The following is a 19,274-nucleotide window of genomic DNA, read 5'->3' on the forward strand; positions in this document are numbered from 1 at the left end:
CATTTGTTCACTACGCCAGAGCTTGGTGCAGTCAGGGTGACATTTAGACACTTATGGCATCTGCCTTTTTCTACCCTTTCAAACAAGCAATGTGGCTAACTAGAATGTAGTCAAAATTTTTCATATCCCTAATTCACCACAACTTAATTGCTATTAGGAATGTATGGATGTGCTCCTGAAAACAAGAATGAGCAAGGTTGAAAGAGAAAGATTTGTCGAGAAATTTTGGCTATAAAAACAATTTCACCATGAAGAAAAAGGAAAGACCCTACAGACTGACTTCAAGAAGATGTCGGTGAGTTGAGTGTTTAACATAGCAGTAATGTTTTAGAACAGCGGGTCCTGCAGCTACATAACGGCTGTGTATGCATTTATTTGAAATGGTCAAGGTAGTTTTAACGCTTTAATGTCTCTCTGTGTCTTTTGTGCAGAAGTGACATTAGAACCTGCAGCAGCCTGAGGTAGCAGCATGTCCTGTGAGCTTGCCATACTCGGCCCAGAGGTCTTTTATATCACGCATGCAATCTCATTTTGGCACAGTGCCTCGGGAAGGCGATTTCATCCCATCACTGTAAAACACCACTGTATCAATACCAGTTGAAACTCTTGTTTCAACACTCTTTCAGAATTTTGCATCTCTGAAGTGCACTTTCGTCACAGAACAACAACTGCCATCATTCTTGGAGGCGTTTCCTCTGCTCAGCACTGTGCACCAGGTGCTGCCTTGTAGACACAGATAACATTATTGCAATACTTGGAGATGCATACCATTAGTGACATCTACAGTCTAAGCATAAAAATTTAGAAGTAAGGTGCTTCCTATTTGATGACACTGTTGCGAGATGAACGTAAATACCAAAACATAAAACATTTCTCAAGCAAGGACTTAAACCACAACGATGCCTGGTGGCAGCATTACTGCTTAATCAAAGTTGACAGGAAGTCCCTAATAAAGCACCAACAAGAGATCCCCAAATGCAGAGGACAAGATGCACGGAATGACAAAAAAGTCGATGGGAAGGAAAATGACCTACATTACTCCTGCCACCTCTTGGTAAATGTTTAAATGTACCCTGTCAAGCTTGAATAGAATGTTGCAACATACCTGTGCTTTCATTATTAGGGTGCAGCGGTTGAACGCCAGATGGCAGGACCCACACTTGCGGCAGGGCAGCCTTGCCAGGAATGAGCGACGGGACAGGTGTCGTCGAAGGCTACGCGAGGTCGTATACGAGTCGGCACAGATGGGACACTCAAACCTGCGCTCTTTGCTCCCATGGCCTGGATCGGCAGGTCCATTTTCTTCGCACTTTGTACCAGCATATCTCGGGTATGGGTCCACCGACCATTCGCGCAAGAATTCATCCAGTGTGACGTGAACGCCGCTTTCCAGAGAACCATCTCCATCGACCACAGAAGCCAGATGTACAGCCCTCTGAAATAAGGTCAAATGGTAACTTGTAAGTGCACAAGAAAACAGATCACAAGGCACAAGGCAACACAAACTTGTGTGTACATACAAAAACTCGAGCAAGTTTTGAAATAATCTGAAGAAACAAACTGGCTAATCACAAGTTTTGCATATTTAAGTAGCCCTAACATAACCTAACAATCCTGTTAGTTCAGTTGGCTCTCTGACACCATGTTAGACTTAATGCGGAAATTACGCAAGCACACAGGACACACACACAAACACCTCATGTTTGGTGCTTTCTCACGACTGTGAGTCCACTGCAGCACCTAATTTTCATGTCTGATCTACTACAGCTTTAACATAGGCGCAGATGAATGAAAACATCTACAGCAAATTCAGACAGGTTTGCTAGAGAAATCATTAGCAGCAGACGGAGGCACATACATAATTCAGATTAGCATTGTGCAGATTCAGTGTGCAACACTAGCCCTGCAATGCAAAACTATGGGATGCAGTCAACATGCCAGTATTGTGGAAGCAGGGAATCAGCACTCCACAGTTCAAACAGCATTCCTTTCCAAATGCTCTGATTTAACTCAACGGCTTCATACACAACCTAGACGAGACCTTTACCCCAACGCTGTGACTGTAGCCCAAAACTGCAGCTTCACTACATGTTTTTCTCATAAGTCCTAGCGACATGACAGGCCACAATTTCTCCCTCCACACTTTTATGAGAAGCGATGGAGTCACATGAAATGCTTATCATGATGGCCAAAATAGATCAAGGACCAATACACTGATAGAAGTGACTACAGCAGATAAAGGACTCAGACCATGTTTTAATGCAGGTGTCTTTGGCTAGGTCTCCCATGGCTTTCTTTAGAATTGTGACTTGTGTCATTGCCGACACATATTTAAATTGCTATGGAGGATTTAAACAGCAACGGTGTGCCAAAAGCTCCAAGTTGTAAAACAATCCCCCTGCCATTCATGTGATGCAGTTTTTGCAGTGTCGCCCTTGTACTTCTACTTCAATTGTTTGTTCTCATGCTTCACACACCTATTGATTTCTTTCTCGTCATTTTTTCCTCACTCCTTTTTTTTATACAAGGACCTTTTAGTGCGAAGTACCTGCACAACTTCCTCTCAAAATATGCATGAACACGCACCACTACTGACGTACATAATCTAATCTAACTTTACACGGTCAAACTGCAATTGCCCTAAGAATGCTGATAGTTTCTATGTTCACCTACACAGGTTCCTAATTCAAATACTTTTTTTTTTTTGCAAAAAGTGAATTAAAAGCTGCTGCTCCAACAACGGGCTGTGGTGTCAGTAAGAAACCGGCACGCCGCAAACTGCCAAATGAATATACATTAAAAGACGCCGCTTTAATATGGCATTTTCCCGACCACTACGAAGTTTAATAACGAGGTGGCAGCTTCAGGATGCCACTGTCCAAGCTGTTTCAGTGCACTACGGCGCCCGTCGTAATCATCTGTTCAATACTTGTAGGGACTCTTTTAAATTATGTGCTCCGCTTCTACATGACAGCATGACATGTAGAAGGAAAGCGCCACTGTCACGCCATACCAGAAGGAAAACAAGTAAAACGCAACAGGTGGCTAATTTGCAACTAACCTTGCGCACGGAGTTAGTCAATCTGGAATTCAGCCTTGAGACAGTTGTAACTTTCGCGATGCTGTTATTTGTCTTGACTGCAACCGGAATTGTGCTCACTTTTTCCATAGCGATGGCTGCCACACACGCTCGTAGATAGTGCCGATTAATCGACAACAGGTACTATGCGGAATTCATAAGAAAGGTGTCGCGTATGGTTGATTGCCAAATGTAATCACAACTGGTGCATCGAGTGTGACATAAGTTTAAAGAAGCGAGCACGATCGGCAGGCCAACAACTTTCTTTTCTACTGCTGCAGGAGCTGTGAGATGCTATGAGAGCGTGCTGCGGTAGCGCGCACTACACTGATCGCGGAATTGTCATGTTGCAGCGAATACGTCCTGAAAAAAAGCGCCCAATTTACGGATCACCGCATGTGTATCGCGACAAAACTTCGCGCACTTCAAAACATGCCCACTGCTAGAGAACGCGCAAGCTGCCATGCGCGTTCCGCTAGTAAAAGCCGTGTAGTTTGGCTGAATACCTTGCCTCTTCCATAGGGAGCTAGGTGGTGCAACTAGTCGGTTGAATTAACGCTAGTTAATTTGACCTTGTAAATACGGCAAAACAAAAGTGGGCAATAACGTCAATTATTTTACATATCTAATAATACAGTGCACAAGCGCATATGTTGCGTATGTTTTTGTAGAAAGAGCCGACCAAGCCAACATTATAACAACGCCGATCGAAACGAGCACAGTCTGTAGTCATGAGCATTTTTCTCCTCTCTTTTAATGCCGCAAACGCACATGCGCACTACGGCGTGCTTCTTGGACTTTCGTCGGCCTTGCCCACTTGCCCGTGGCCATAGATGCTGTGGCTTTCCCAGCTGTAATCCTATTATTTGCCACCGTTCATTCGTTGGTAACCTGCCTGCCTGTCCACTGTACTACCGCTTTTAAGGCAGCACTAATGCTTCACCAGCCAACCGCGCCGTAATCGCTGGTGCGGTTAACATTAGGAAATCCCGGTGTTCCGCGTATATAATTTCCTGTAGTGTAGTTAAAAGGCATGAAATAAACAAGTCACCGAAAAATGAGCAAACCTGTCCTTCCATTGTAGTTCCACGGGCGACTTCTCTAGTAGCAGCTTTGGAGGACGGTAAGGAATTTTCCGTTTCTCCAGTACCTCGAGGCCTTTTACTTGCTTCAAGGGGCTAGACGCAGATCAAGCATCATGCGTTACTGTAGCGACACTACGTACACGTTCACGTTGCGTCGTTTACCTTTTGCGGCGATTGCTCAGTTAGGTTGGCTTTAGCGTTCTGCTTCGTCTTCAGGAGCCTGCATTACCAAAGCAATGTCAGAAAGTAGAAATAAGAAAAAAAGCGAGACGCGCTACTACCTATTATACTTCTCTGCAGTCTTGCTGCTCACAACAGGGAAGATGGTAGGGATGTAATTGGCTTCCCTCGGATCTTCTCCTTTAACGTTACCAACGAAGTGCCTTGAGCAGACCTTGGAGTTTTTTGAGGGTGACCAAGCTCCTTTGACGTCTTCCCTGGAGAAATCATGATAGGCCCTTGCATCTTTACTCGCTTGTGGGCGACGCTAGTTATGACTGCGTACTTAATGGCAGTAAAGTTTTCCAAGGCTGTGCTTAGATCTTTACATAAAAGAAACCGCTCACCGAGCTAGTCTAATGTTGTCAATCCACTTGTTTTTGCGTTGGATATCGTGGGGTCTTGCGGGAAAGCCGAAGAAGCGGACTTTTTCGCCAGATTCATCGGTGCTTTGATAAGTGGCGGAACATCCGAGTACGCAGCACCTCACGCGACTCGCCTGTGACATCGGCGTTGAAAACGCTCGACAGAAAAGAACCGCCCAGCCAATGTGCCACGCGGTCACGCGCTCGGTCACATCGCCGCTTCGTGCAGCAGCAACGATGCCCTACGAAAAGTACCCACCCATGCCGCCAGTCTGCGCGATCATCGCTTCTCGCCAGCGCACTTTGTTTATTCATTATAACCTCTGAGCTGCGCAAGTAGCGTTTAGTAGCGGCGTCCTCCTCTAGGATAGTATTCGGCCTTTAACGACGAGGCGCGTAATAAACACGTTTTTGTGCGCAATCCTCATTTCGTGTTTGTTTACAAACTCTGCATAGGGCACCCTGCATGGTCTGCAAGGGTGACTGCTTTCCTTTTTTTGTGTGTGTGTTGACTTCACACAGAATATGGCCACTGCCAGCGGTGACACAACAGTGCCCGAACTTACAGAGGAGCAAAGGAAGGCAATAGCTGAAAAACGTGAGCGTGCCATTCAAATAAGGAAGGCCAAGTTGGCATTAAGGAGCATTACTGAAAGGTAAGGCTTTTTTTTTATACACAATGTATGAGACACTTTTGTTTTTTAATTTCATTTACTTGAAGCAACATCTGACTGGATATTGTGCAGATAAGTTTAAATCCCATATCACTTATCCTTTGATTTTGATCAATTTTGATTCATCCTTTGATATATATAAACTGCTTGTGACTGCTGTGGGAAATGAGATGTGAAGACCTGCAAAATGGTGGTGTGGTTCCTCAAAACGAAAACTGGTGCGATAGCGTCACTGCAGTGGCAGTTTTCCATAGCTAGCTTTCACTCCAGTAGCATCCTCAAGCAAGAACTACAAAGGAATGTGCCCCTGCTCTTGTCTGTCTGTAAGCAGTGTATATTTAAAGTACTTGAAGCAAGCTTATGGCAGAAACGTATGGGTTGCATCTTTGCAACCATTCAACATCCTCCTCAGAGATTTGTTACCGAATAAGCAAGTCTGTGCGAGGGCCCTTTATGTTCATCGATGTTGTCATGTATCAAGAGATATGATCCATCATCTGGACCTGTACACATATTGACATGGATGATGAGCAAAACAAGAACAAGCTGAAAGTGGGAGCCAACATTTCGAAAAGTGGACATGTCTTTTTCAAGGCGACAATATGCTTTCCTCGGCACGGAATATATTTGTTTTCCCTAATGAGAGGGATGTAGCTTGTGTCTCTGTATTGCATTACTTTTGTTATTTCCTTATCATTTTTTTCTTTACCTTCTTTCAGCCGAATGAAGCAGCAGGTCGTAGACATATCCCACTTTTCTTTTTGCTGTTTGCAGCAGCTTCATACTGACATAAACGGAATCCAAAAGTGTCCATATACTGAGTTTGAGGTGCCCATGAGAGGACATAGGATGGTCACAAATAATCTGAAGCACTCCACTATGGCTTCTTTCATAGCCCAGGTTTAACTATTCCAAATTAGACCTCATAATTATGACCTTTGTTTTCTGTTCTGTTCAATACTTCTCTTTCTTATGGACCCTTCTGAAAGTGTTCTTAATCTTTCTTTGCAGTGCTGGTGGCTCTCCAACGAAGCAGCAGCGAGTTGTTGACACAGGTGGTGGCTTTCTACTCGACAATGGTACTCCCACGTCACAATTGGTACCACCACCACCAACAACAGTGGAGATGCCCTCAGAACACTCCACATGTGGTGATTGCGGCAAGCAGTTCTTAATGTCATTCCTGCTGGAGAAGTTTGCATTGGAAATATGTGATAGTTGCAGGTAATCCCCGTTCCAAAAGAAAGAAATGTTGTGCTGCCTCGCACTGGGAACCAGCTCTTAAGAGTAAATACTTTGCAATGTTTTACGATGGCAGATAAATGTTAGTTAAAAGGCAGTTTATGTCTTTGGATAATTTGCTTCAGTTTATTCTTTTTTTTTTCTTCTACCTATACCCGTCTGTGAAATTATTAAAATCTGAAGGGCCCATAGGGAAGTTTTCTCACTATGGGTGCCATCTTCCAACAGAATACCTTATAACAGGTTTAAAATTCTCTTGGGTTTGCTTTTACATTGTGGATACATGCACAAGTTCCCACGACATATAGAGTGCTTTCATCAAGTTTAGCTCAAGTACCATTAGTGGAAACACTTTGAGCTTGTGGTTAATGAGAAAAAGTTTTACCGATGTCTTGAAAAACCTCGTGTGAATTTTGCTTTAAAAAATAAATAAATAATAATTACCCTCTGATAAAGAGCACTTGTGAGAAGGAAAATACTATTTAATACTGTTAAGCAATGATCAAACTGAGTGTCATTTTGTTTTGAGGCTGCCGTTTAACAAACAGAGACATTACCTTTAGGATATCTGCATATGTTATTAGTGTTGCAAATGTAGCATACAGAATGTGCCTAATGATAATGTAAATTCCAAGTTTATATACCGAGTTGTAAAAGTGCAATGAGTGCTCGCATCATGGACAGCTCACCATAAATGCTGATCAGAGAGTAACAGGCAGATAGGAAACTTGATTGAAAATATAATGAAAAGAACAACGCTTGCACAAAATATTATATACATATAATGCATCTATGACATTTTTATAATGTGATTTCACGGTAGTAAAAAAAGAAGTGATGACTATGACAATCAGAGAAGCGAAGTCACTGGGTGTGTGAATGGTGCGAAAAAGTAAAGTCCAACACCTTTGGTAAATTGATTCCTCATTCAAGGGTTTGTTGCTATGTATGTAAGCAGTCCAAGTTTGAAGCCACTTTTAGCTTCTGCATGAGTCCACATATGCAGGCAGCAATTTGATTGCCTTGAAGAAGTGCTTGTACAACTTTGGCTGTGTCATTGCTGAATGTGACGCATTTAAATAAAAGATGCTGGCACATAACAAAAGCTGATGTTCCTTTTACATGCAGCTGCCTTTTACATAGAAATAATATGCCTTAATTTGAATATCAGTTTAAATATAGCTATGTCTTGATCCAGCAATATCCTCCTACCAAATCGGCCTGCTGCTGCTACTGATGTCCACAATCAGCATGGTTTATACATCTTTAAACAGTCTACCTTATGTTGAAAGCTTAATTGCTTTTCTCAGAAATGCAACATTTTGTTGGCCACACGAGATATTTCACTATGCCACTTCCTTCTGATGTGCAGTTAAGGTTTAGCAAACGCACTAGGCATATTGCACCAGTAGCTGAATCAAAAGGCTATGAAGGGCCTCACCTTTAGCAAGCAGTGTGCTATTCCTAAACCCTATGTTCCCAAATATTCTGCCACTTAATATGTTGCCTTGACTTCTGACAGCAGAGGGCAGCACTGTCTTTTGACTGAAGCAGTCTCTGCATTTCAGTAAAACTCCTCATTGATTCAGCAGCTAAGATTTTGGCATCTGAAAATGTCCTTCAAGTGGATCCTCACAGTAGAAATTACTGAGATGCATTTTTAGAGCACACTAGCAGCATCTGGGGTGGACTAACATTTAAACATATAGAAGCCTTTGAGCTTGAGGGTGCAGGTTCTCATTATCAAGCCACTTTTAGCCTCTGCTTGAGGATTATGGAGTCAAGGTTGTTCCTGAAGCAACCCCCACACTGTTGAAATCGCTTTGATGCATTATTGAAGAACAGTGACAGCTTCACCCAAGGTAGCATAGTTCCATTTTGTGAACATGGCTGGGATCCAAAATGGCTTGTGCTGTTTATTTTTGTTGTTGCAGTCAGCATTCCTTCTTTAATTTTGATGATGATTCGTGCTGACCAGACGAGATTTCATCAAACCCTTGACTTCAAGCCAGCATATTGAATAGAAGGACATTTAAAAATTACTGGTGTGAGGCTTTAGGCTTAAAGGAGCCTTGACATCCGCTTTTCAAGGTTGAATTATGCATTGCACATTAAAAAGTATACATCCCACAGCAAGCTGACAAAATTTGAGCGCATTCGATGCAGTAGAAAATTTGTATTCGAATTTTTCAATATTGCAGTGGAATCATATAGCAGTCTGGCAACACTGTCTCCTAAGGTGTAACAAAAGCCAATCACAAACACCATGCATTTGTGTACTGCTAACACCAGAAGTCATTGTAGCAGCCAGAAATACGTCATGGTCATCATACATTATATCATTTTCACTAGTGCTTTGGCAGTTAGCCTGAAATAGTTTTTGCAGGCATTCTCTGGTTTTTGCTGCCTATATCGGGTTAGTAAAATAATTGCAGGCACAATTCAACAGCTACACCCTTGCCTACTGTTGGGTGCCAGAGCGTGCAAAGCTAGACAGCCAATGATTTTCTTACTGTTTCAAAGCTGTCAACACAGCAGTGGCCCCATAGATCCCGACGTCACATAACACGTGCCAAAATGGCATTCGCTGTCAGTGGGAGGGGCACAAAAGCAATAATTTCACATTGAAATTTCCAGCGAAAATGTGTGCTAAGAGCCCAGTTCTTTGTGTGTGTGTGTGTGTGTGTGTGTGTGTGTGTGTGTGTGTGTGTGTGTGTGTGTGTGTGTGTGTGTGTGTGTGTGTGTGTGTGTGTGTGTGTGTGTTTGTGTGTGTGTGTGTGTGCACGCACGCGCATGTGTGTGCTCATGTTGTTGGCATATTGGCTAACATATTATTACCATATTGGCCCCTCTGCTCTCAGTTACAATCACAAAGTGAGAACAGTCCTTTAAGGATGACTGTTTTGTATCAGCTGTATCAGCAGCTTTTCTTGAATGATTAATAAGAGCATAGAGTTTCATGGGATAATTACTAAAGGAAACTCTAGTGCTAGTATCTACACTCTTAATATGGTTGCACCCTTTGGGGTGTATATTTTTCCCGCAACAATAATCGTCATCTGCCTTGCTTGCGTTTCTTTCTTGAAAACTTGGCACTCGCTACTTTCCCATCAAGAATGCTGTGTCACGCTGGTAACGCGGAAGCTGTTCGTAACTTGGAAGTACCGGGCTCACAGCAATAAGGAAAGGAAATGCGAGCAAGACAGATGACGATTATTGTTGTGAGACAAAATAAGCCTCAAAGGGTGTAAATTTCTTTAGGAATGTATGGGGGCTGCACGTGGGCCATTTCAGCCAACATGGGAATGATGGGTAGTACATGAATTTACCTAAACTTTATCATTTTGGCTTTAAACACACTTTCATTTTCAACAAAGTACTGTTTAATAAATTATTAAATATACAATATTAAAATATTCTAATTGCAGGGATTCGAACACAGGACATCTAACACATGAAGGCGAATCAGAAAGTCTTTGCCCCTATTTTCTTTTAGCCAAATTATGGCTGTAAATGCGAAGTCAACATATCAATTCCTATCAGTGGACCATCCCAGCCTTATCTGTGAGTAGCTGCGTGGCACGGCGCTGCTGTCAGTTGTTGAAGATGGTGCTTGTGCTTCACACGTCCACGACCTACGAGCAACAAAGTGTGATTCGTTTTCTATTGAGAAAGGGATGAACACCCATCAAAATCCACAGGGAAATGCAGCCCATGTATGAGGAAAGGCGCCTCACTTTGAAAAGTGTGAGGTGGTGGTTTTGTGTGTTCGGAACATGCTGTGAATACTTGCATGACAATGAGCGTTCGGGGAGGCCGCATGCATCACTGACTGAGACAGAGGTATCTCAAATTTAGGGCTGTGATGAGACAAATGTCTGAACCGGTGTGGGGACTATGTGGAAAAATAGTGTAAGGTGCATAGAATGGTACATATATTTGTAATTACCTGTATGTGCCTTATTTTGGCTAATAAAAAAATTGCCGCAATGACTTTCTGATGTGGCCTCGTAGAATCACAACACTGAAGCCATTATACCATGGATGCATGCATCAACAAGCAGCATAGAACGCCCTTATAGATTTCTCACGGGCAAGCCAGCGCGTTGAGACGCTTGGTGCATTTCGATTTGATCACCTTGACAGGCTGAACCATTGCAGTTAGTACTGGTTGCGCATGTTCGCAGAGCCTTTTGCACTTAGAAAAGTATAGATTGCTCTCAAATTTAGGACGATGAAGGCAGATAAAGCATAAAAAACAAAGCCACTAGAATATCTAAATCTGAAGCATGAAGATCAAACAAATCCATGTAGTACCACCCATCATTCTCATGGTGGATGAGCGATTACAGCACAAGAGTTCCCTCAACTAATTATTGTAGGAAACTCTATGGATAAGAGTCTTCGTCATGGATGTTGAAGAATCCCAGCTGGTGTGGGAAAACCCGGAGTTCCACATTGCGACATCTTTGATACCCTTCATGGTGACCTGGCATATGGAATCACAACTTGAACTTCGAATTTTATTTGAAAGTGCCATTTTCTACAGTTATCCCTGCCGAGCAGCTATCAGTGTCAGGGGAATTTGGAGCCTCAAGCATGCAATATTTCAACTTTTGCAGAGACAAGGAGGACAAGCACAAGCTTGTTACGCGAACAGACTGCAAGAATGAATACCTGCTCAAGGACTGTGACCTTGACTTACGGGAGCCACCGTTGAAGTATATCCTCAAGCCTAACCCACACCATGCTCATGGCAACATGAAGCTCTACCTGAAGTGCCAGGTAATGCACAACATACCCAAATATATGAGAAAATTTGTGTTTCAGTTATCACCAGAGGGCTACAGAGAAAACCAGCTGGACTTCACCTAAACAAAATGCATAGTACATCATAGCACAGTAGTCAAATTTACTGCTAGGCATGTACCTGTGTCACACGGGCACTTTCAGCTTTCAAATTTCTACAGTTGCTGATTTCAAAGGCTAACGAAAGTGCCTGTGCAGCGTCCTGTGTAGGCACAACTGCTTCATCCCAGCTTTGCAGGCAAGGTTAGAGAGTTGAAATGTGTAATTATGATCATCAGTCACTTGAATAATTGGAGGCTCACAAATTTATTGATATTAGTTTCAACTGCAGCACTCACCAAAGTAGTTTGTCCAAAGGAGCTGTTCCTTTGAGTTCATTGCTTGTAAAAGTGAAACTACTTGACGAGAATTAAATATGATTCTATGCCAAGAGTGATGCGGTGGTTTGTTTAAATATGCACTTAAAGAGGAATATTATAGCCGGTAACGATTGTTTCATGGTCATTCTTATCCTCACAATAAATTTAAGAAATCACACTAGCCACTTATTAGCACTGAGTTCATTGTGTTACATTATAGTAAATGATGTTGGCAGTCCATAGCAGTAATCCTAGTCATTGTCCCGATATGTACTAAATTTAGGTTTGGGGTGTACAAGAAATGACATTAAAGGTAAACATTATGTGGATTAATGTTAGATTACATTTCTGAAGGCTCTGTGTTTGCTAAGGTAAAAGATAACTTAGCTATTCAAAAATTTGCTCTTGAATTCAGCACCTTCTTTTCCTCAGTTTCCACTGGTTGTGAACTGAGGAACACATATGGCATATGTGCGTCCTGCTCGCGACATGCTGGTGACATCTCCTTCTGTCCAGAGCTGCCAAAATTGCCAACATAGAGCAGGAAGTCTATGCTCTGTGGATACTCTTGGAGGTAATGCTCTGGCACCATTGAAAACAATCCCGAGGGTGACATGGAGAGGGTGACACAGTTGGTGAGGAGAAGGGTGCCAGGAAACAGCTCCAACCACATGAAGTCAACGGAGAGCAAAGCTGGGAAATTAAGTGTTCTCTTTAAATATACTAAAGAAAAGGGAAATGAAAGTGTCTGAAGAGACACCTGGTGGCCCAGATCTTCCACATTACTCTTGCGATGCTCTGCTATTAAGCAACTGACCTCCCTTATACTTTCTTGAAGAGTTGTCTGTGTATTAGGTCTGGCCATGAGAGTGTTAGGCAGTGCCACTCTCAGCCATGGCGGTGGGTGTGGAACATATTCAACCACAGACAGCGTGTAATATGGGAACTTAGGGGCAGGCAAATGCCCAGTATACCCTCATGTGCTACCTTAAGGCATCAGGGCTGCCAAAGTTGAGGCCCTTGCAGTGCAGTGACCAAATTTAAATTTACTCAGGTGTGTGACAAATTACGTACTCGGAAGGAGTCTCCTTTCTCCTAGCTCCAGCAGAATAGTGACAAAGTTAAAACAAATCAAGAAACCCTATAATAAAGTTTGTTGGACCAAGCAAAGGGTACACAACTCAAGAATGCTTCACAGGACACGTGCGAGATGCTACGATAAGAGTTGTGCTGGGCAAGCTAGAAACATAGTAAGGCTGTAAAGTTGAAAAGTCCACATCATAAAACGTTAGGAAATGAAAAAAAAAGGAAAGTTGCAGAACCCATCTTGCGATGACTGTCGATGATAATGGGTTAACATTGAATCAGTATAGCGGCACATCGTATTACCACCGTCGAAACTAGTTATGTATGAGGCCTGTACTGCAGTGGGACCCCTCTTTTGCGCTTTCCTAAGAACACTTGGACACGATCTAACACAGCCACCGCGAAGCCTGCACGTGGCCTCCTAAATACATGGCACACCAATGCATGCGAGCGCTGAGAAACGCGCCATGCAGCAACCAGACTCCTTTCTCGCGCTTCTTTCTGGACTCGCCCGCACCGTCTAGTGGCACTGCCAAGAAGTGTTCATTGAAGAGCGGCACACATCCAGTGCATTCATGGCGCAGCCTGCTAATGTGTCGGGTTGCTGTCCTTGAGGAACCTTTGTGACGTAGATTTGATTCTGGTCAACATCAGAGAAATTTAGGTCTTTTTGGTCATTGTAGAGTGACACATTCCCAGTGGCACCTACGTAGTTACCCAAGTTAGCATACACGCCTACCGACACGTACCTAGTGACCAAAGTTTTCATCAAAGGGGTTCATTGAGACCAGCAGAGACCGAGCGGCACATACGCAGTGCTCCAAGTCGGCAGCAAAAAGTTTCTTCAAACAGCGGCACATCCCACATGTACAGTGACCCGTGTCAGCAGGAAAGGTTTGTAGGATATTTGTAGGACAGCGGCATGTATGTACACAATGACACATGGCAATGCACGTGGCCTCCACGTGCACATGGCACACCAGTGCATGCGAACGCTGAGAAACCCCAGTAACACCAGTTGGTGGGATGGCTGGTTTCGAACCTTGTACCCTCAGCTCAGCATCCTGATGCGCAACCCATTCGTCGGAAAAACAGTTAGACACAAACATACAAGGCACATTCTAAACGTAAGCTTCATCATTTATTTGCACGCAGAAACTTTATTGCCAAAAAAATATATACACCATGGCATCATGAACCACGTATACATCTTGCTCTATTTTTCCACATAGTCGCCACTGAAATTGAGAAATTTGTCGTAGCGTGCAATCAGTTTGAAAACTTGGTGCCCTATGATGCAAGGAATCGTCGCACAGCCTGCTCCATCTCGGCATTGTTTTGGAAGTGACGTCCCGAGAGGGCAGCTTTCAGTGCAGGGAACACATGCCCATTCATACCGTATAACGGCACACACTTCCATTTGCGACTACATTGTCAGCATACTCCTGTCTGCCATCGTGATTTGTACTCGAATAACCTCAGGCATGCCAGTCTGCTGCTACTCTCTCTTCTTTGGAGCTCTGCGCATGTGTCATTCCTCCTCCACTGATGCTCTTTCCATCGTTGAACCAGCAACAAGCATGGATTCTTATGGCGATTATTTGTTTCACCTGGTTTACCATCTTTATTTTTCTTAAAAATGACAAAGCTTACTTTCGGAACGTCCCAGGTAGATAAATGAGAACACACATGGTTACATAGTCCCCGGAGAGTGTGTGAAGTACCCTAAGAATGCTATTGCATTAATAAAGCTTTCATGCTCATACAGTCTTTAATCTTTCATGTCTCATCATTTTCTTATGCAGAATTTTTTTCCTTTATTTCTGCTTTCTTGGTCCAGGTGTCCCACAGCATTGGTGCAAGACAGGCCAGTTTAGTGTATGTGGCATTGGACTAAAACCTTTTGAGTGACAGTGTTCCGGTCCATTGTGTCTTTATCCTTCTGAATGTGTGCTGGTCAGCTGACTGTCAGCTGAACATTACCTGCTTTTGCAGTTTTACATTCTTTCAAGTTAACTGCTTTTACTCAAAGTGCATGATTGTCCTCTTGTGCAAGATTTTCTGCTACCTTCGACTAGCCACCTGCTGGCATAGACTCATGCCATTAGGGAAGTTTTATCGATTAAAAGCATGTAAAAAGCAAGCTGTATATGCCTCATGCTCTACTTGAGTAATTTTGTGCTTGTGACTTCTCAGGTTGAAGAGCGGGCAATAGTGGTCTGGGGATCCCTGGAAGCCCTAGATGAGCAGCTAGAGAAAAGGGATGAAGAGAGATCCAAGAGAAAACGAAAAGCATTTAATAAACGTGTCAAAGGTGGGCAGCATGCTACGCTATTTTTAGAAACCCTGTGTCTTTGTGCATATTGGAGCTTTTCTACCTGCACTCGGACCTTTGCATTGTAGTGATGTGTAGAATGTTTTTCAGTTGCATCAAAAGTGTAAATAATGAAGCAAAGACGGGACAAGTTCGGAGATGCAGACATTTCATGCAATGAGAGCCATGGCCTTTGACTCCTTAAGGATGCCCCCTCCCCTTCTTTTTTTCTTTGCCGAAAAAACTGCAATAATGGCCCATTTCTCCTACACGATATTCCTAACAACATGATCATCTTGAATTTCCATCTCTCGCCTTCCCAGTGTTTTTCTTGGATTCCTATTAACATGGTTAGAGCACAGAAATATGTCTACAAATATTGTGGGAAATCTAATTTAATAAAAGCGATGGTAATGGAATGTCTACGTACCGACATCCGTGTTGTAAAGAGGGCTTGTCGTTGGCAAGAAAGTGACTAGCTCCAAAGCTACAAGTGGTACATCAGTGCAGTACAAATCAACGAGAAGCCTTGAGAAGTTCGTGTAGTGAACTTTATGACTGTGATCAAGCCGGATGCGCAGAACGTGTTTCGGATACTCCCACTGAGTGTAGCAGAGAAGACCCAGAGGCCCTTAAGTGCAGTTTCAAAGATTGCAACAGTTAATCATGTGCACTAAAGATACCAGTTTAACCAAATGACACAGAAAGGAGGGGAACGTTTTGATGAATTTATCGACTCCATGGCCTGTGCAATCGTGATATACGAACCTGTGCAACAAATGCAGGTAAATTATAGGGTGTTCCAGCAAGAAAATATAGAATGTGGTGCATATATGGCATTTGCTTTGTTTTTATTTATTTATTAATTTTAATTGCCTTACATTGCAGAGCTGAGGATGACCGTAAGAAGCAGTTTGTACCGTCCACTTGGGCAGAACCACGAACACACCTATGGACCCGAGTCGCATGACTCGGACATAGATGAATACTTCAAAATTTGCACCAGCTGTGGGCACCGAATGAACTATGAGAAGATGTGACTTTTTTATGCAATAAACTTTATGTACATAATGCTAAAACATGGTAGTCATCATGTCGCTTCCAGCACAGCTTTCAAGATTGGCTATCATGCGAAGGAGGTGCTGCAGAAAGTATGATGTGCCTATCATCCATCACAAGGTGCTGTGCACTTGAGTTGCTTTTAACTGTTTGAAAGGTGACGGTTTTTTCGTCTACCCCCACAGGCTTTCATGTGGCAGTTACTAGTGTGGTTGGTATCTTACTTGATGCTCCGACTCGTAAAGCACGAAATTTTGGTCCTCAAAGTAGTACTAGTAAAACATAATTTCCGTGAAAAGGACGCACGCTAACCAGAGGCACACAAAAGAAAATATCAGGATGACAACACCTCTTCTTGTTTTCTATGTGTCCTTTTAGCGGCAGTTATGTATCGGAGGAAATCCTAACTAGGTCAACAAGTTCTGCAGCGCAAGTGAGCATGCCTCCGTTTTATGCAAACAAATTACGAAACCTGCGCACACATTGTGCACTCATGGTCATCCGTTAATGCATACAGACCTCTTAAGGGAATACCGCATGATATTCAATAGCTTGTTTAAGTTTCTTAACACTTCTCATATTTGGGTTATTCCAGTTTTGGGCCACTAGGCGTGTCCCCCATGCTAAGCAAGTACCCCAGAAACGGTATGTGCCATTGAGCCTTAAATGTATTTAGAGTATTACTTAATAGCACATGCACATCTCATTGCCATTCTTCCCTCTAGAAGTATAAAACGTGTGTCCTCGAGGCATTGCTACATCAACTATATGGGTGTTGGCAATGGTGTAGCAAAGGTGGGGGGGGGGGGGGGGGGGAATGGGCCCTGGGTGCAAGGGGCCAGTGGGGGGGTCATATACGTGTGAAGACACCCGGAAATTGTCGATATCCTCGCCTTCCTCGACTACACCCAAGGGGGGTTGCGGTGGGGTGACAGAAGACCAATGGGCTCCGGGTGCCAGACGACCTAGCTACGCCACTGGGTGTTAGAACTGCACATTCTTTTTTCACTGCACATTAACAAAGCACTTGCACTTGTGAGGCCCGGCTGCCAGCATATGTCTTACATAGAGAAATAATGGCTCAGAATGGTTCAGAATAAATAATGGTTCATAATAATAATAAGTAATGGTTCAGAAAGGTGGTTCATGTGCCCCACCTTGCGGGAAAAAAATTCACCGACGATTACGGTGCTCCCCAGTGCAAAATTTGAGTGCAGCTCTATGTGCGTTTTCATTTTGCTATACGTATATTGTCTGGTGCGGACAATCTGTCCTGTGCAGCATGTTGCAAACGAAGCGAAGTGTGGTATGACTGCCTTGCTAATCGGGATATTGCGTGAGGCAGCACATGAGTGACACATGGGCGCAATTCACAGCAGTCGCTGCAGACAGACCTCCGCTCATGCAGCGCTTTGTTTTCATACAGACGATGCAAGCAACTCTGGCGCCATCCCATAGCCATCATCACCACACAGCCTGTCTTGCGCGACACTACGCTTTTCTTCTCACACTTTCACCATGCCCTCCTTCTCTGCTTTTTGACTCATGGTTCCACTGCACCCTCCTTGTGCTCTCTGCACTCTGCATTCGCTATTTCATACTTTGCTGTGCTCGTTCGCTCGGTTACAAAGGACGTTGACTCTCACCACAGGAATAAGCGCCCAAGAGCTGCGCTCTAAAGAAATGCGCCTGAATTGCACTGGCACACTTTCTAGCACTTGCCTGCATCACCTGTGTAACAGATTTTGCATTGCAGCCTTACTAGATTGTATAACCATGTGTGGTAGCTGGGAATACTCTTGCAACACATCTATATTCTAGCAAAATTATCAGCATAAGTCTTGCCTTTCATATCAGTACTAGGTAATGTTGCGCAAATAACAGCACAGCATGAATCCACAAAGTCGCAAAACCCAGCTTGCTTAACACGTGAGCAACAGCAGTATCAAAGGTCAAGTGGAACAACCACTTGACCTTTCGGTGCTGATCTTAGTGCAACCAAAAAGCTGATTTGGTACAACTATAAGCAGTTTTGGCGCAGTGTCGAATGTACATCAGAGCACCATATGCTCAATGTTAAATGAAATAGTAATCAAATATAGCAGAGCCAGCTTATGCCGATCAATGCAGCATTTAAGCTAAAACATACTAGGCTAGTTTGAGTTATTTTTGATACAATTCCTTTTCCTGTGCACATCTTACAAGTTAGCAGCAGTGCCGAAGGTACCACGCATACACAGGCAATATCCTTGCACAGAGTTCCAGCCGTAACTGTGTTGACTAATGGCAAGACTACATTTTTGTTTTTGCTTGATCCAACACAATATGTTACAGCGATATGCGACAGGACCTTGTTATTTGCAGTATACGACGTGTGCACAAAGCCATAACAGTAATAGCCACCCCAAGTCTGGTTATCCTAATCACATTCGACCTTTCTATTTGCTGAGGAGTATTGCAGCCGCCATAGTACTGTAGATGACTTGGGAGAGCGAGTATAGAGCCGCTTCTACCATTTCAACTTTCTAAATGCATTTGCATGATCGCCATGCTTCAAGTGAACAAAAAAAAAAAAAAAAAATGCAGGGTGTGGGGGTGGCAAGAAAATGGTCGCGGAGCAAGACTAAATCAAAGTAGCAGTGAAGACGTCCAGGGGTTTCTTTACTTCTAAAAGGCAAAGTGAACCTGTGCATTGGGTCACGTGAAAGCCATTTAAATTACACCCACAGGATCTGCTCTTCTGATCTTGCAGGATCGCAAGGAAGGCCCCCCCTCAAAGCAAATTATTAGCCAGCAGTTGGCAACCTCCCAGTCTTTCCCTTTTCTTCCTCCTAGCCAGGGTGTTACACAACTATTATGTCAGAATTGACATGACCACTGCTGAAGAAAATAAAAATAAGTTATCATCACTATTACTTAAATATAGGTAGTACTAACCAATACATTAACAGGAAGCAATATTATTTTTCCATTGCAAACCGTG

At 43.3% G+C, this 19,274-nt stretch overlaps 2 protein-coding genes across 5 annotated transcripts in view; one reads left to right on the forward strand and one right to left on the reverse strand.

The window, feature by feature from the left end:
- Positions 1-5,274, reverse strand: part of LOC142571813 (zinc finger protein 532-like) — a 46,142-nt gene extending 40,868 nt beyond the window's left edge. Inside the window, exons 1-5 of one of the 2 annotated variants that reach the window (XM_075680446.1) lie at positions 4,731-5,274; positions 4,446-4,601; positions 4,327-4,384; positions 4,147-4,257; positions 1,106-1,435 (exon numbers count right to left, since the gene is read on the reverse strand). In XM_075680446.1, the coding sequence (XP_075536561.1) occupies positions 1,106-1,435; positions 4,147-4,257; positions 4,327-4,384; positions 4,446-4,601; positions 4,731-4,891 (816 nt within the window). In that variant the 5' untranslated portion in view covers positions 4,892-5,274. Of the gene's footprint in view, positions 1-1,105; positions 1,436-3,061; positions 3,812-4,146; positions 4,258-4,326; positions 4,385-4,445; positions 4,602-4,730 lie in introns of those variants that run through there. The other variant, XM_075680447.1, reaches the window with a different exon arrangement.
- Positions 3,844-16,319, forward strand: Xpac (DNA repair protein complementing XP-A cells homolog Xpac). Of its 3 annotated transcripts, none has more exons than XM_075680458.1 (6): positions 3,844-3,965; positions 5,271-5,404; positions 6,434-6,646; positions 11,287-11,449; positions 15,115-15,232; positions 16,121-16,319. In XM_075680458.1, the coding sequence occupies exons 2-6, from the start codon at positions 5,274-5,276 to the stop codon at positions 16,270-16,272; spliced, it is 777 nt and encodes a 258-aa protein (XP_075536573.1). In that variant the 5' UTR covers positions 3,844-3,965; positions 5,271-5,273; the 3' UTR covers positions 16,273-16,319. The 3 variants fall into 3 exon arrangements, with proteins under 3 accessions (XP_075536573.1, XP_075536574.1, XP_075536572.1); XM_075680459.1 differs by having other exon boundaries at positions 3,852-3,932; XM_075680457.1 differs by having other exon boundaries at positions 3,889-4,202; positions 16,121-16,318.
- The last annotated feature ends 2,955 nt before the right edge of the window (positions 16,320-19,274 follow it).

This window comes from Dermacentor variabilis, chromosome 2 (assembly GCF_050947875.1).
Source record: "Dermacentor variabilis isolate Ectoservices chromosome 2, ASM5094787v1, whole genome shotgun sequence".
NCBI classification, from domain to species: Eukaryota; Metazoa; Arthropoda; class Arachnida; order Ixodida; family Ixodidae; genus Dermacentor; species Dermacentor variabilis.